Source organism: Cupressus sempervirens, chromosome 4, assembly GCF_028749045.1.
Source record: "Cupressus sempervirens isolate cs-2001-9-10 chromosome 4, ASM2874904v1, whole genome shotgun sequence".
NCBI lineage: Eukaryota > Viridiplantae > Streptophyta > Pinopsida > Cupressales > Cupressaceae > Cupressus > Cupressus sempervirens.
Genome location: NC_143121.1, coordinates 708,089,921 through 708,108,603, shown reverse-complemented (window position 1 = coordinate 708,108,603; position 18,683 = coordinate 708,089,921). Strand labels below are relative to the sequence as shown.

The following is an 18,683-nucleotide window of genomic DNA, read 5'->3' as shown; positions in this document are numbered from 1 at the left end:
ATGTCAGAACTTGACCAATGGAAAGAAAATGCCCAAACAGAGAGGACCATGTGGCCTCTTCGAAAAACCTCTACTGTGCCCGGGCTGAAACCATTTCTATTAGTAACGTCTAGGCCAATAAACCTCAGTTAATTCTGACAGCTTGCAGATAAGGATTATCCATTACATGATTGCATCAAATATAACTTTCTTGGCTCACGAGTTATTCGCACCTATTTAAACAACGCCGACGTTAAACGTTCCAACTTTAGGCAATGATGTTATTGTTGTTGCCCAACAAAGTGATTTGCAACGTCTTTGTGCATTGTCTCATATTGTAACCTCAATTTGAGCATCAATTATGTTGAAAACCCGTTTCCAGGTTAGAAGGAATGTTGACGCATCTCCAAATATAATATTTGAAATATAAACCAACTTTTGAAATGCCTTTTGCTCCTTTGTTATAGCATCACGATCTCCTGTTTCAAGTCTCTGCCTAAACATGTGCCTTCCTATTTCTATATGGACAGTAGCTGCATTAGGATCATCAATATCGAGAGCATTCTTGAATTGAATTATTATATCAGCCTTATTGCCTTTAAGGTCCTCATTGCCAAGGGGAATGATAGAGGAAACATACCTATCATAGAGTTCTCGAAGCTTGGTATTAAAAGCTTCATCTTGTTTGCTAATCCCATACCTGTTTTATGTGTCGCTTTCAACTGTCTTGCGTGTAGACTTTTAAAGTTCCTTTGCCATCATTGCCAGTATTGATAACAATTCTATACTACGATATAACTTTGAGACACCATCCTCCAACCTTACTACCCTTATACTGTTACTTATTCGATGCTAGCTAACACTAATATTGTATTTTGATACCAAGGAGACAGACTTACATTAAAGTGAGCCTTCCAATTGCCAATAGAATGAATCCCCTGATTGTTGCAAACTTGATATCTCAACTAGCATTCTAGGTGCTCAATCACCCTGTACCCATACGTTGTCTAAAGCTCTTGTAGCAACCTTCCAGATCAGTTTCCCCCTTTGGATCACTGCACTTCCTCTCCCTCAGTCGTGCCTATAATAACCGAGTGTATATGCAGAGGCATACAAACTTCACAATATTTAGTTTTTGTAAGTGATGATAACCTCATCAAAATAATCTTATTTAGAATTCAGAAAAGAATGTCATTGTTTCAATGTAATCCTTCATAATGGCGGAATAACTAGGCTTTGTTATAGCTTCACAGGGTGGCAGGAAAACTAGCTCTGATACCACTGTAATATCCCTAACTGAATTTTTGCTGATTTCTCTTATTAACAAAATAACCAGAACTAAAACCTTGCAAATGTATTCCAGCACAATCGAATCCAGTATAATAGCCAACAGATGTTTAACTAGTTTTTTCTTAATTATAATATTCAAACTCAAATATAGGCAAATGGAATACAATACGATGCTTAAACCAAAAGATTCTTCACAAATTAATAACCAATTGCTTTTAGAATAATATTCAGGATTTCAAGTATATAGAAATGCATTACAAACTTATAATGTTAAAACCAGAAACTTCCATACAACTCCGCAAATACGTTATTGCATTATACAACAACAATACAATAACCAGTACAAAAACCCAATCCTAAATACAGATTTAATAGTCAGATTGGAATGCTAGAATAAGAGCCTGTAAACGCAAATGAAACACTTGAAATGATGTTTCCCGAGACAATGGGTTTGTGTCCATTGTCTGCTAGCATGAGGGGCTACATCCTCAAACTAGCTGGAAGCTGAAGCTTTCTAAAAAAACTCTCACAAGAGAGAAAACTGAACTGAATCATAAAATCAAGCATTCCAAAGGGAAGGGGTCTCTTCTTCTTTATTCTCGCAACGGTGACCCTTCGACTTCCTTTCTAGGTTTTTCATCTTATCTCTCCTCGTCCTCTTGTGACCACTTGGAATATAAATTTGACCTTTAAAATAAATTTCCAGCTCACATAGTCAAACTTAATATTGTCAATACATCCCTTCTTAATATTTTTAATGTCCCCAAAAAGAACGGACATAGCAATATACAACTAACAATTGAAGATATGAGAGAAGGTGAACCGTTGGACTTCACATACCCAACAATCTCCCACTTGAAGTCCATTCAGTACAGCCATGAACAGTAACATCCCTGCTTTTTCACCTTTAATGTTACATTATAACCAGACCTTGAGAGGACTTTTTTTTGTGCCAAACTCTGTTCAAGATCACTTCAAATGAGCCTTCTCCAAATTCTGTCAGAGTGAATACATCTAACACCGTAATGTCTTCTATTACAACTTTTATAGGTGCAAACTCACCCATAAATCCAAGTTCAGGAACACTTCCAATGTTATTTGAAAGCAAGTCACATTCATGAGTGTTTCCCCATTTATCCACTCCCACTGCTCAATATCTTTTTCACTTAAACCTACAGGAGCTCCGACAAGAGGTTCTACAAATTTCCACCTCTCAATTGCCATAGCATGACTTGAGCTCTCTTTGTGTTTTATATGAAATTGGCTAGGTTTATCGAATGCCATTGAGAAAGCCTGCAAAAAGGATAACAGATCATCTATTACATAACTATCTGTAAACCTTTGCAACTGCAATTGCCCAAACTTAGGCAACACCATTTTTACCAAACACTTTGTTGTCTGAAATATCTGTTACTTGTGCAGATCAGAATGCACCTCCACACCCATACTCAGAACCTTACTAGCATAATTGATAAGTTTGAAGCTGTTGGAGATAGACATTCCATGGTAGCCTCCGGATCCCTTCCAACTAGAACCAAATTCACAGTGAGGAAACTCCAATACAATGTATCCTCCATCAACTCTCATCTCAGCTTGAGGCATCATCCCCATGTCTTGGCCATCAAATTATCCAGTAGAGGACTCTTCTTCCTCGTCTTTACTGACAGAAATACTCTCCCAGGGGCTCTATACGGTCCTCATCATATAGCACTGAAGTTAGCTTATAAAACTCCACAATCTCATATCGCCCAGTTGATGATGACACAATCAGATTCCTTGTCTGGTGTCTGATGACTGAACTTGGTGAGTTCTCTAAACATCTAACTTGAGAACCCACTTTCTCAAGTTACTGGTCAACATATTGACCCAAGTATCATGTGGCTCCCAAAACATTTTAATGGTACCTCTAACAGAAAAATCACCTCCTGTTCCCTTCTGAGTAAGGTGCCCGTAGAACTTGGTGGATAATGATGATCCATAAAGTGACTTACAAAGCCTATATTCATGAGAACATGCTGCCATTTCCATTACATCAATTGGCTCAAAACAAGCTTTGACAGTTCTCAAAAATTGATCTGATGATTCACATTCCTGTAAACTCCTCCATTGAACCTTGGGCAAATGTTTCTTTGCCTGTACAACCAAAGGACAGCACTTATTCTTTGTTGCAAGCTTTTCCTGTCCCCGGCAATCTATCTCAAGTTCAAGATGACAAAGCTCTTCTTGTTGTCTCCACTCTACATCCTTTTCCCTTTTTGCATCATTCTGTTGTTCCCAAGCCTAATTGTATCTTTTCTACTTGCCAAACATTGCCTTGTCCATGCTTTCTAAAGACAAATTTCGAAAATATACAGATGCTTTGCACCCGTCACCCACAGTATTAATATCCTTGTAAGCAAGAAACAAAACTTCTGGCTTCGAAGCAGTTTAGAATTGATGTAGTCTTCTGCTAGGCTTTCATCCAAGATAAATCTGAAACAGTCTGCACCCTTCATGGGAAAATCCAAATGGTCCAATTTTTGACGATTGCTGTTCTTTGTGGTCATCTCAGCCTCGCACTCTATCACAGGGTCTATTAAGCAGATCTCCTTGGGGATTTGAACCTCTTATGCTAAGTTGCGGGTTCAGATTCTGGTTCGGATGCGGGTTGGACATTCAGGTTTGGAATTCGCTCAAAAAAAATTTGGGCTGGGTTTGGGTTCGTCTGTACAAGAATTTTTTGTAATTTTTTTTTATATATATGTAAAAATATGCTGCAACAAACAAGTTCATACACAACTGTGCTAATATAAAGCAATTTAGCAAAATACAACACCACATATATTAACGATTTTGTTCGAATGGCATGATAAAATGTCAAAATACACCACCATATGAATGTTTCGGTTTAAAAACTTTAAAACACCAATGTCAACAATACTAATCAGTCATCAGTCATAGACTCATATGGGATCAAATATCAATGTATCACAAAAAATCATCAAATAATATCCAGACCAAGCCAATAAATGGGGACGAGCTCCTTCCAACGGGGACCTGACCAAGCCAACAACAAACATACGCATCCACACTGCCGCTACCAAAAATCCCAAACTGTCATTGCCAAATGCGGGTTACATGGAAAAATCTCAAACAGCGTTGTTTTAGGTTTTAATATGTAAATCGCTACCTAAAACTAAGTTGACAAGTAAATAAGATGATGTGGCCTCAAAATTCGCCCAAAAATTATTTCACATTCCTCTTGGGCTCCGCTGACGGCAACCAAATTCACTCAAAATTCCTCCAAATTCGGCCAAGGTTCGAAATTACAAATTTATAGGGAATTTTGATGGTAACAGGCAAATTTGTAACAATTTCAAACTGACTTTGAATTTGAGTGAATTGATTTTCAAATTTCCTGGTTTTTGAGCGAATATGGTAACTTAGGTCTCATGCATCAATCCTCTTTGAAAATCTAGCCATGCTCTTCATTATCCAAACAAAGTTATTCTTTGTGGTAGACTGTTCAGCTTCTAGAACTTGTGCTTGTACAGGATTTTGCACATTATTCTCAGATATGGAATCAACCGAAATTGATGAAATCTCATTTAAGCCACCATCATTAGTGCTTAACATTGATTTGGCTGCATTAATTGCTTCTTCTACTTCTCTGATTTCATTGGCATCATCGGATGCTTGTCTCTCTACAATGGCTATTATACATTCTTCATTAAGCCGCTGCATTTTCTCTTGAGGTTCCTCTCTATAAGGTGTTTTCTTTAGCCTCTGTAGGCTCTCTCGTAGAGTTTGCTTCACAACTTCAGCCCGTCACGATGAAGTAGACCCGGCCCCATTTCCATCTCTGCCGTAAAAAATGACTACTTCAAAAGGGTTGAGTGATGGTATTACTGTCACCATCATCTGATTTTGTTGATGATGATGATGGCTATTCCTTTCCTCATTCCATCTGTCAACTTGGAGACTCAGCTCCTCCAGCTGGGCAACGACTTCCTGCTAATTTTGGGGCAGTTTTCGTTGCTCTTCCATCCCATGTGCAAAATTACAATTGTTGAGACAGGGGCAAGTGCCGGCTCTAAACTTAGAGCAAAGCTTTGTCTTGAAGAACATCTTTCTGAAATTCAGCTTATAGTTGCTATTGGTCTTGGTGCCACTATGCCTGGCTTCTGTTGCCTTTTCAACTGCTACTGCAACCCATTCATGAATTGCTGCCATGGAATTTCCTGCTGCTGCATGTAAAGGATCAAACTTTTGTATTGGAATCATTATTTCCTTAGCCACATCCTTCTTAATGGAGCTTCTCCAATGACTCTTGACATCCTTAGGAATATGAAGAGACTCAAAAGGCTCCTGATTATTGGGTGCAGATAACAGTGCCATATAGTTGACCTGCTCTAAACAATCTGCCTTATCTATTTCCATTGGTGATGTTTCACATTCAGCAACAGCAGATACTATTCCTTGTAATTTTTTATATGCAGAATTGCAATTTTGATTCTTAAAATCATAATTTTGAACATCCACTTCCCAATTTCTTACTTTACATTTTTTCTGCTCCTTTTTAACATCTTGTTGATGTGGATGCCTAAGAAACTTGTGCCACTGCTTTGCACTACTGTTGCGAATAGCTCCCACTTTATTTGAGAGTCTCTACCAGATATAAAGTATGTATTTTACTTCCTTTTGCAATTACCAAGGACCCTTTTGACACTTTCCATTTACTGGATTCTAACTTGGCATTACAACCTTGAGAAAACAATTGCCTAACTGAAATAGAATTTTTTTTTTGAGATGAGGAATATACTTGGCATCCTGTAGTGGCCAATTATTTCCATGCTAGTTTTAACAAAACGTCTCCTTTTCCAACAATATATAGAAATTCATTATGTGGAAGAAATACCTTACCAAAATTGCCGCTTTGAAAAGTTCTGAGAAACTCCCTATGCTGGCTAGTATGGAATGATGCTTCTCTGTCGAGCATCCAATCATTTGCTGCAACTTTTGTTGTGTTGAAGTCAAAATAAGGGCATTGCTGTATTCCATATCCACTCCTTGGATTCAACAAAGCTCTGATACCAATGGTAAGTTTTAATTGAGCAGATTAAATTAACAAATATATCTAGGACAACGACAAAAAAATGGAGATAAAACACATAACACACAAATTTATAGTGATTTGACAAATTTGCCTACGTCCACTAAACCTCTTATTAATGTTTTCCAATACGACATCAATGGCATGTGCACAGCCATTTATAGAAGCATGTACAGCTAACAATTGAAGAGATGGGAGAAGGTGAAAGATCGTGATCATTGGGCGTCACGTATCCAACATTTACAATGTTAGCAATGGGGTTTTCTAACGAAGTTAGAACTCTCATAGGCCTAAAGTGCAGTCTAAATATCAGTTGAAAGCAGAGTTAATAAAATGACTTTAGTAAATTTTTAGATTCCAAAAACAATTAACTTTATCTTCTTTAATTCCAAAACATTTAAACAGTAGATGCGACAACCACACTATAACCATGCAAGATAGCACCAAATTTGTTAACTAGGGAAACCCTTGATCAAAGGGAAAATCTTGGTGGGGATGGTACCCACAAAATGATGTACTAATATATAAATTCCTTGTAAGAGGATGGATCCTGTTAGGAGGCAATGAATTACATTCAGTACATATGAGTCCTTGTTAGGATATTACAACCTTGTTAGGAGTTGTAAAAGGCAGAAGGACCCACTGTCCAAACAACTTCAAGGGCAAGACCACCACACTCATTGCTCAACAGGCCTTTGTATTATTCTTAATAACTAATAGAAATGGTTAACAACTCTTCTTTGATCTCGATACCAGATCCTCAAGATTGCATCCAATTAATCCCTTAGATCGCTTATTCACATTTACTTGCTTCTTTATTCACTTTATTCATCTCACATCTCCTCCACCACAAGGAAAGTGACTTTACTTTATACCATGTCCTTATATATGCAATTGAGTCAGCCTTGAGGCTTTCCCAATTCATAATACACGTTACAATACTTCTTTCCATAATTACATAACACTATCGGCTCACATTTTTCTTAAATCTTCACACGTGTGACCTCAAACTTCGTGCACTCTTTGATGTCATCTTCAGGATGTCTTCTATCACTGTCTAACTTCACTCATCAAGATACTATCTCTGTTAGGAGATATAATCCAAGTACCAGTAATTGTTCTTTGCTAACTCTGTCTGTATACTGTCTTTTGTAAATCTCAAATAACTGTCAACTGTCCTTAACTTTCCGTACACACACTTAACCTCGTTTATTAGGACACTTTGTAGAACATGCCCATAACTGCGCATATCCTCATCTTCAATCCTCGAACCTCCTTGTCTCAATCTCAGGCTGCTACTCTGTTGTTCTTCACAAAATAATTAGTTTGTTGACATCAATGACAAACACTGCCATGAATGCAACATGTGATGATAACAACAATCTCCCCAATGTACTCAGCAATGCTAACATACTCCCCCATAGGAATATCATCAGCATTCATGCTAACAAAAGGATGGCGACAAAATGAGTCCAATTGTTGTTCAAAAGGGAGACCTATACAACTAATGCAGCATCACATGATTGGTTGCATTTTAGAGTAAGGGACACATTTCATTTAATTATGCATAGGCATCATTGGATCTGGCTATCTTGATGCAAAAAAGGCACATTGTACTATTGCACAGTACATGCTATACGTGCATACACTTAAAATCATACATTAAAAAGCATATGACCAGACAGAAGGGGCAAAAAGGAATGTAGGGAGTTGTCGTCATGTTAATAGAGGATGTTGTTAGTTTGACAGATCCTAGAGTGAAATGGAAATGGGTGGATAGTTCGGAAAAGTAGGCAAACAGTAACTGCTGGAAAACAGAACAGTCAATGAGGCTTATACACATGACAAATGATGGCGACAAAATGAGTAAATTGTGTGAGGAGTTGAAAGCAGGAAAAACAGCAGGGAAGAAAACATGTCAACAAACTATATATCACGTCATGTTAGAAATGCTTTGGCTGTGAGCCAAGACATACAGGCTTCAAGAGGAACACAAGAGTTGACAAAAGAAGAAAATGAGGCCAGAAAACATAGAATTTGTTGTTGCAAGGTGGGATAATACGAAGAAGACAACAAGAGGCAGGAAAACAAGACACAAGGAAGAAAACTCAAAGTCTAAAAATAACCAAAGAATGGTCAATTTGAGAGCCAAAAAATTCCAGAATGAGCCACAGAGGCGTGTTGGGGCTTTAAGACAGAGATGACCTGAGAATATCCTTTGCTTTGATGCCATTTTGCACAAGTAATTGGTGAAATAATGAGTGAATCAACTGAATAATAAAACAACCGTTTATAGTTGTACAAAGACGATGTTTTTATTATGAAACTATCGTAGAATAGAAAGTATCGAATATTTACATTGACCTTTGAATAAAAATAACAAAAAATATTATAAAGATATTGTCTATATATATATATATGCACACCCACCCAAATGCATCAAAAGCCTACAAAAAAAAATTCTATTTGTTCATGTATCAAGTTCAAGCAGGTAATTTAGTTTTAAATATGAAAGATATTTAAAAAATAAATGAAATGACAAATAAATTTTGTAGGAACGAAAAAGATAGGATGACAGGATTATAGAGATATCATTGGTGCTTGAATATTGTCATTCTTTTCTTGGGGGTTAATGAATAGTGTATTTTTAAGTGAGATCTCTTCAGCTAGTATCTTGAAAATTGTATTGTAGAACACTTTACTATTCTTTATATATATATAGCCAAAGTACTGCATATTTTTACTTTAAATTAGTTGAGTATGATTGTGAACTGGCATTGACATTGTAGAATGACCAACATAGAAGACCTTGATTGAGATTTGAGATTTTAAAGTGACTAACTAGATAAATGCTGAGGCCTTTCTACCTCTAAAAAACTAGAATTTACTAATTGGCAAAACAATAGAAATGAGATGCTGTCTACTTTTGCCTTGTTCATATGAACATTTAATAGAAAAATGTCATATAATCAGTTTCTATTAAACATCTTCTCAAAAAAGGTTTTATACCGGATTATATTTTAAATTGCAATCTAATTTGATAATATCATGTCTTCTTGAAATCAAATTTCATCTTTTTTTTCTTCTTAAAAGCTATTCCTTCACAAACCCAAGTATTATGTTTTCATTTCAAAATTATTAAAGATTATTTGGAGCAAAATTGAAAGGAACTATATCATACTTGCATAGGTGAAAAAAAAAAATTTAAGTTGAAAGGCGGGCTCTCTAAATTAATAATAAAATAGATGATTAGTAGATAGGCTATACATGCTGAATTTTTTGCCCTTTTCTGTTGAATTTTAAAGCCCAAATAGGAAGGTTACGTGTCCCATAGATGTTGAAGTGGAATGGTAAATATTAGATTATGTAACAAATGGATGAATGAATGAATGAAGGATTCTTAATGATGTCCATAGGACTAAGTGTTCTAAGGGACCAGACCCTCAACATTAGTAGATATTTAGATTTCTTTCCATGTAAGCTCTTCTATTATGAATCGCTCTTCTATTATGAATCTTGACTAGGAAATTTGCAAGCTTGTAAACCCTTGTCTCCTTTTTCATCATGTTTCCATGCGAGGTTGAATTCTTTGGCATAATACGCTTTTTATTTCTACTAATTTGCTTTGTCTACTAGCACCATCTTGTGTATTTCAATGTTAGGTGATGAAGGTACGCTCTGATACCACTGATAAAATACTGCTCTGATACCACTTGATGAAGGGCCACACCACCCTACCAACTCATAACCAAGAATGCAACAATATGAGACAAAGAGAGATAAAATGCTTCCCATGAAATTTTATTATATTTGAAAATCCAATAGCAATTACAATAACATTTCTGCAAGATCTCTCAAGATCCAATCCAAGTCCAAGCTAGTCCAGATCCACACCCTGGTAGAAACCTCCAAGATCTCAACTAGTGCTCGCAAGCCACCAAGCAACCTTCTTGTTTCTAAACTGCAGCCACTAGCTCTTCTCCAACTTTATCCAAGATCCAAGCATAAACTGCCTCACATTCGGCGCTCTGTCTACACTCACAACTCCACCATAATCCTGTTGTAAACTGCCTCACATTCGGTGCTCTGTCCACAGACTCAGGAAAACTCACTCTTCACTTCCTCCTTCTCTTTCACACCTTGAAGCCTTCCAAGCTTTCCAAGCTTCACCTTCGACAACTTTCACCTTTCCAAGATTTCCTTCCAAAGCTTCTACTTCGCGAGCTTCTTCTTCTCGAGCTTCTCCTTCTCGAGCTTCCACTTCTCAAGCTTGATTAGAAATGCTCATATGCCTTGCTTAAATAGGCACTTACCACCCCATGCATGACTTATCCACAACCTTGTAGAATTTCCTCCTATACAATATCCACAACCTTCTACAACTTCCATAACCTTCTAGAATTACAACTAAGCACCACCATGTGGCCCAATTAGAAAATTACATTTCCTTTATGGATCACAACAAATATTAAATGCAAGATTTAAGAAACTTTCCACAAGCTTCTAAGATGCCACCTACACACCTTGATTAATGGAATGACAACTAATTTCTTATTTTTTTATTTTATGCCACCTATGCACCTCGAAAATAGAAATTCCTCATTTTTTTCTTTTTCTCCTTTTTCCCTTTTTATTTATTTATTTATTTCCTCTAATTTTGTCACTTTCTCTCTCTTCCACAATTTTTTTTAAAATTTTAATTTTTTTTTGATAATTTTCCCATGCAAGATGCTCTTGCATCATTAGGGCATTCGTGCCACCTAATTCCCCACTTGTTAATCCACATTTGTTTTGTTTCCTCCAACTCTTCTTTGTGCATTTTAGTTCCTCTTCAACAACCCTTTTGGGCTAGTGATGCTTATCCATGCTTTCAACCTTTTTTAGGTAACTTAGCAAATGGATTATTACCAATGTTTCCATTAGAAACATACCAGCCTTAGCTAAATGGGTCACATATGGCATCGTTGACTTTGAGATTGCTGGCGATCAAGTGTTTTTGGGTCCTTTTTAATTGTTTCCAGTTGTGGTTTAATTTCCTACTCTCTCAAACCTCACATCCATAGAGGACAATTGGCAATTTGGCACAACCAACCAAACAAACCAAAATGTCTTTTTGGATTCCTAATTCAGTAACCCTGCTTTCTTGCACCTGTTCAAAGAGGGTAACATGCTTTCTGCCCCACTTGAATCCTTTTGTCTTACATGGTTCATAGTTGGGCCTGTTGTGAAAATCAATTTTTAGATACTTGTATTCTTCTGCTATCTCCAAAGAATTTCTCTCAAATATAAATCTACTTTGCTGTTTTTTCTTCCTCAAGGAAAAGACGACCTTGATTTTGTTGGGGTTCTTTTGCATCCCAATCTTTTGCAAAAGAGCTCTAAAGCTTTCAAATGCTCTTACAATCTTTGGGAAGGTTTCATAGTTAGAATAATATCATCTGCATTAACATATTCCATTAGCTGAACACCTTCTTGTTTATTGTTGTTTAACCATCTTTGTAGTTTATCAATATATAAACCAAACAATGTGGGAGAGATATGACATCCTTGTTTGATGCCAATGTTGCTACTAGAGCACTCAAATATACCCTCTTTCGTTCTAATTTTAGTGCTAACCTGCTTATATGGTTTATGGACAACTTCTCTTTACTCATTTAGAATCCCAAGATCCTCCATTCTAATCCATAGTTTGTCCCAAGTAGTAGTATCGACAGCATTTTTGAAGTCCACAAAGCAATTTTAATCTTCAGGTAGGCTCTCTTACATACTAATGAGACTGAAAAAAACATTACATTTATTGTGTTGTTATCATAGGATTGAAAGCTTATAGTTCACTCCCACCCATACAAATGATAGATTTTTAGAGTTTGGTTACACCATCATTTTTAGTGGAGAATGAAAAAATAACTGTCACTTTTGATTTGGTAAATAACATTAAATTAAAATATGTCTGAAATCTGATTTATTTACATCTCGTTAATTCCATTTAATGTGGTAGTGACTATCTCAAAAGCACTGCCTCTTGCAGTTTGTAAATGAAATCGAATGCATGTTTGGGGAGATGAAACATGCAGAGATGACCTACTAGTTGAACACCCTATAGTGCTTCTCAAAATCTTTTGCGGAAATAAAAAATAACTCTAACATTTTTTTCCAACAACTTGTCTTGTACCCTGCTTCTACTAACATTTCAGGGTCGCATCATCAAATATGATGCCACATCAGCATGCTTTTTGCGAAGGTGTACAAAACAGCGTAAAAAATATTGAGCTCAATCTAGTTCAAAAGGGAGTCCTATGCGTGTACAACTGATGTAGCATCACATGGTTGGTTGCATTTTAGAATAAGGGATACATTTAATTATGGGTAGTCATTGTCTTGACACAAAAAAAGACACTTCGTACTATATGTGCTATACGTGCATGCACATAAAATCATACATTAAAAAGTACATGACTAGACAGAAGGGACAAAAAGGGATGTAGGTGGTAGTTGTCATTTTGTCAATAGAGGATGTGGATCTTTGACGGATCCAAGCGTAAGACTGAATGGGCGGATAAGGTCGGAATAGTAGACAATTAATGACAGCTGGAAAACAGGACAGTCAATGAGGTTCAACCACATCACAAAGGATGACGACAAAATGTGTTTATCACACAAGGAGTTAAAAGCGGGAAAAACAACAGGGAAGAAAACACGTCAACAAACAAAATATCATGTTGTGTTAGAAACGCTTTGGTTGTGAGCCAAGACACAAAGGTTTCAACAAGAACACAAGAGGTGACAAAAGAAGAAAATGAGGCAAGAAAACACAACAATTTGTTGTTGCAAGGTGGGATAATATGAAGAGGACAACAAGAGGCAAGGAAACAAGACACGAGGAAGAAAACCATCAATTAAGCACTTTTGAGTTTTTGGCTCTCCTGCATGGGCCCACATTCCTGCAGAGAAATGTAAGGCCTTGGATCCACAAAGAAAACCTTGCATATTTGTAGGTTATCTTGATGGTGTGAAGGGTTATCGGTTGCTCCACCCTACTACACATGAGTTATTCATTGAGAGGAGTGTTCAGTTTGAGGAGGGATCTTCAAGCTCACTCTCTATCACTTCTCCAACTCCTACTTTGACATTGGCGTCACTTGAAATACATGACAGATCTTTTGATGAGTCAGATTCACTTGAACAGTCTTCTACCTCCACTTTTGATGCAGAAAGTGATTCAGAGAACTCACCTCCTTCCTCTCCTAGTCATCATTTAGAGGTTAATGATTCCCCTCCAAATTCTCCATCTTCCAGTCCACTTTGGACTAGACAGATCTTACAGTCCGCAGGTGATTGGGTTGGGGATCCATTAGACACCAGGCAAACTCGTTCACAATTCCAAGATGCTCCACATGTCCTCATGGCTACTACCTCAGATCCACAGTCCTTTCATGAGGCTTCTGGTATTCCTGAGTGGGATACAACTATGCAAGAAGAGTATAGTTCCTTGATGAGGAACCACACTTGGGATCTTGTCCCTCTTCCTAAGGGAAGAAAACTTGTTTGATGTAAGTGGATCTATCGGACAAAATTTGCAGCAGATGGGTCAATTGACAAACACAAGGCTCGCTTGATCGCCAAAGGATTCTCCCAGGTTCTTGGGATTGACTACTCTAAGACTTTTGCACCAGTTGTCCGAATGAATTCCATTCGAATTGTTCTTGCCATTGCTGTAGCTAATCGTTGGGAAGTACATCAGATGGATGTGAAGAGTGCTTTTCTTCACGGTGACCTTCATGAGGAGATCTACATGGAGCAGCCATAGGGCTTCCTTCAAGATTCTTCACTTGTGTTTTGTCTTTGGAAGTCTCTCTATGGCCTCAAACAAGCTCCTCGGGCCTGGTATGCCAAGATGGACTCCTCCCTTCTATCAATTGGGTTCAATCGGTGCCATTCTGATCCTAATGTCTACATTTTGCAACAGCGTGATTCACTTCTATTTTTGGTTTTGTATATTGATGACTTGCTGATCACAGGAAGTTCTTCACCCACCATTAAGGTTGTCAAAGTGGCCCTTCAGGACGGTTTTTTGATGACTGACTTGGGTTTGCATTACTTTCTCGGGATTGAGATCTTTCAGTCTCCTTCCGAGGTCACCATCACATAGTTTCATATGGCTGACTGTAAGCCTGCTCCGACTCCCTTCCTTTTTGGAGTCAAACTTGAGGCTTAGTGTTCTTCTCCACTTGTTGATGGCACTTTGTACTGCCAACTTGTTGGGAGTCTCATTTATCTAACTCATATGAGACCTGACATCTCATATGCTGTAGGCATGGTCTCTCAATTCATGTAGGAGCCCCATTAGCTGCACTAGAAAGCAGCTAGGCGGATCCTTCACTACATTCAAGGTTCTCACAGTTGTGGGATTCACTACGCAACAGGTATTGAGTTTGATTTGGTGGGCTACACAGATTCAGATTGGGCAGGTGATTCTCAGGATCGCAAGTCTACTTCAAGATATGGTTTGTCACTTGGTTCAGGTCCTGTTTGTTGGTCAAGCAAAAAGCAGTCTGCTATTGCTCTATCTTCTACTGAGGCCAAGTATTGGGGGGTTGTAAATGCCGCCACTGAGGCCATTTGGCTTCAACATCTTCTCACTAAGTTTGGTATCCAAATTAGACGGTCATCAGTCATATTTTGCGACAACTAGAGTGCCATTAGGATCTCACGGAATCCGGTTCATCATTAGCGGACCAAACACATGGAGGTCCACATGCACTACATCTGGGAGCTCATCCATGGTCACGTCATTGACCTTTGCTATTGTCCGACTTCCGAGTAGGTTGCTGATATCTTCACCAAACCCTTCATTTAGAGCAAGTTCCTTCATTTGCGAGCTTTGCTGGGGGTGCGGGATGTTTCATCTTTTGTGGGGGCCTCTTCCTCTCACTCGGAGTCTTGACTTTTTTTGGGGGGTCTCTTTTCTATCTCTTTTGGGGAATCTTTTGTACATGGGTACCTCATTAGGCTTGACTTGCCGGGATCCATTTCTACATCCATCTAAGCTTTGCTTATTGGGGGGGTGTTAGTGTAGTTTTTTATTTCTTAGTATGCTATTTATTTTTCCCTATATTGCTAGGTTTTTCCTACACTTCTAATAATCTCGCTTAGGTTAATAAAGTATGTCTTAGTAGGTGAATGGTTGCAAGGTGTCACCTTCCTACATGTGAGAATCCATTAGCTATCTTGGGAAGATACTTTGCACTCTTTAATCCGATAGATGGTTGCTCCTCATTGGTTCGTGTTGCCACCTCCTCCCTCTTCCTAGCCTATATAAGCATGCTACCTGGCTTGTATTTGTATCTCTTGTTTTTGCATCCTCTTAATGTTATTTTGCTTCTAGCATTTGCATTACTCTCTTGGAGACTAACTCTGTGTTGCTATTTTGATTTTGTATCATTTGCATTCATAGTTTAGACATTTATTTTTTGCACTAGTTTTTTGGTATATTAATCTTTTCAGATTCTAACACCCTTTAGAATAGCAAGGTCCTCCCACCCCAATTTAACCCCTCACAATTAAATTACCATTGCATGCACTGGCAATATACATATGCTCTTAACTGCCCTTCAAATAATAGGGACCACAGAATAACCCTCCCCCTTCAAATAGTAGGGGCCATGCGAACTCTCCCTACATAGCCATATAGTAGTAGAGGCACCCTCTTCACCGGGCCCTTCACACCTTCCAATCTTCCCTTATTCAGCTTCTTGGAATTGGGGCTCTGGTTTTTCTCAATGGGGATTGGAAGCAGGGGTACACCTCACCCTGGTTTACCTTTTTAATTAAATTTTTTTATTTGATAAAATATTTCAATTTTTGAGAGCAAAATCTAAAAAAAGCACACTGATCCCAGCAATTTCTCTAATCATTGCATCGGCAGGTTGGAGAGAACTACCATGTCTGGAGCATCAGGGAGTCAACAACCACCAGAACAAGGTAGTACAAAACAACCATTACAGCTACATGTCAAAGATAAGTATAAAAATATCAGCTATACGCCAGCAAGGGTCGTTTCAAGTACTGATTGGGACGACAACAGACTGTGCAAACAAGATGGACTACATCTTCGGCCTTTTGATCAGACCAGTCTTGCCCAAAGAATAAAGGAGGTTTTCAAACATCTAGAGACTGGAGTATCAGAACAGGATGTAGGAAAAATAATAGAGATAGCTTGGAATATCGTAGGCCCAGAGGCAACATTCACTCGGATTTATCCTTCTGTAGGAAAATGTTCTTTGCCCACTGCTCAGACAGTAGATAGCCTAGACGACGACACCATGACTGACACAAATGTTACGAGCAACATAAAGTGGCCTTCCTCAGAACTTGATATATGTAAGGCAGGTACTTTTTTCTGCGCCTCGATTCTAAGAATGTTTACAAAAGATAAAGAAAACTTCAAAAAGGCCTGGAAAGCGATCATTAGAGCATACCCCAATTTCCACAAAAGAAGCTTCCCCATACTTAACTTTGAGATCAGGAACCAGGTGATTGATGACCTGCATTTACTGCTTAAGTCAAAAGTCTGTAGGGCAACATTTGCTAATCTCCTATACCACTTCCCAGATATAAAAGACCATAAGGGCATGCTGACTCTCCTGTTTGAAGAACATGTAAGATATACAGGAATGCATTGTGTCCCTCTCTTCTTTAAAGTGAAAGAATTCCTTATGCCCGATACTCCAAAGCTTCTCTCTGCTTGCCGAATCAAACAGACAAAAAATGCCATAGCCTGTCTAGAGATCATCCTTACAAAGTTCGAGGGTGATGAGAGTGAGCTTAAAAAGACAGACCGTGATAAGAAGACATACATGTACTCTCGGCTGTATGATGAAACTGCATTTGCTGATATCCAGACAAAGAATGCAAACCATTTAGCATTGGTGCTCGGCCATCTGGCTAATCTGGATCTTGAAAAAGGACAAGGAAATGTGCTAGACATTGCGGCATTGGCTTGCATGCCCCAGACGATCAAGGACCTTTATAAAAAATGGGCCCTAGGCATATATCGTGAATTCAAGCAGCCGAAGGAAATTCCCTCTTTGGGAAAATGAATTTTGAAAGATTATAGTACTGTCTACAAGGAAAAACAAAATTCTCAGTTTGGTTTTCAATGTGTAGATCTTTCTATTAGCTATTTTGTGATCACTTACAATACTTAATTGATATGTGTGTGTTTTTTCAGTTATATATAGGGAAACCAGGTAATATTAGAAATTCATTTTCCAGATTATATTTTTTTCTAGATTTCACGAGGTCAGCTGTAGGTCTCTGATACTCAAGTTGTTACTTTTCTTTGATAGAGAAACTGGAAATGGAAATGACATTTATTTTTAATACTCACAAACTTGCAATTTTTTAGAAAGTCAAATATTTCTGAATTGAATCTGAATTTTAGAACTAATATTATGCAACATTTCAAGTATTTATTAACAATGGAAGCAAAAATATTTGACTTTAAAATAGCTTTTGGGAACATACTTATCTACTGTTTATTGGAGGAGAAAATTTAAGGAGATAGCTATGTTGAATATACTTTTAGTTAACATGTAAATATTTGCACCTATTGTGTATGAGGAGTTTTGCTCGAGTGTGCACCCGTAGGATCCAATACTCGTACTATCTCAGCATGTTGCGGTGTTGTATAGACTGCAGACCATATTGGGCAGCGTGGACATTGTCGACCGCTTCTGTTGTAATAAAATCCCAATTAAAATTGGAACGCCGATCCAGCAGCTCACTTACCATGTCATTCAAACTGAAAAAATACCAGTGACTGTGCCTCTCTGTAGTGTGGAATTGATCAGAGACTGGAAAAGTCCCTCTTCACCGAAGTTTGTAAAGTATCAGTCATTGTTTAAATGTGGAGCATAGTTTTGAATTATAGGATCTAAACAGTCCACTTCACCGCTTCCATAAATCACAATCTGGTCGACAGCAGTGTGTCGCATCTCGTGTCACAATCTGGTCCATAAACATTTAGAATTAATTAAACTACATGGAAACTCCAACTTTTGGTCTATCTGTGGGTAGGAATGTCTCTTCTTTCAACCTTACAAATATTTCTCATCGGTTATCCTCCTCAGTCTTAGCCTCAGCTTCCTCAACTTCATCCTCCCTTGCGTCAACATCCTCCTGTTCTGCCGGATCTAAATTTTCAACAAAAAAATTCAATAACAAAATCAACACCATCTTCTGCTTCCTCCATCTCTACTCGAGCCAAACCTATCTCTTATACCAATTGTTGATTTCCGAGCTCAAAAGTAAAAATGCAAAA

General features: G+C 37.9%; 1 protein-coding gene across 2 annotated transcripts in view; it reads left to right on the top strand.

Moving 5' to 3' along the window:
* Positions 1 to 17,753, top strand: part of LOC149563233 (uncharacterized) — a 63,428-nt gene extending 45,675 nt beyond the window's left edge. For both annotated transcript variants that reach the window (XM_089826604.1, XM_089826605.1), the window contains exon 2: positions 16,287 to 17,753. In XM_089826604.1, coding sequence (XP_089682730.1) covers positions 16,303 to 17,460 — 1,158 coding nt within the window. In that variant the 5' untranslated portion in view covers positions 16,287 to 16,302 and the 3' untranslated portion in view covers positions 17,461 to 17,753. The remainder of the gene's footprint in view (positions 1 to 16,286) is intronic.
* Positions 17,754 to 18,683: the final 930 nt, after the last annotated feature.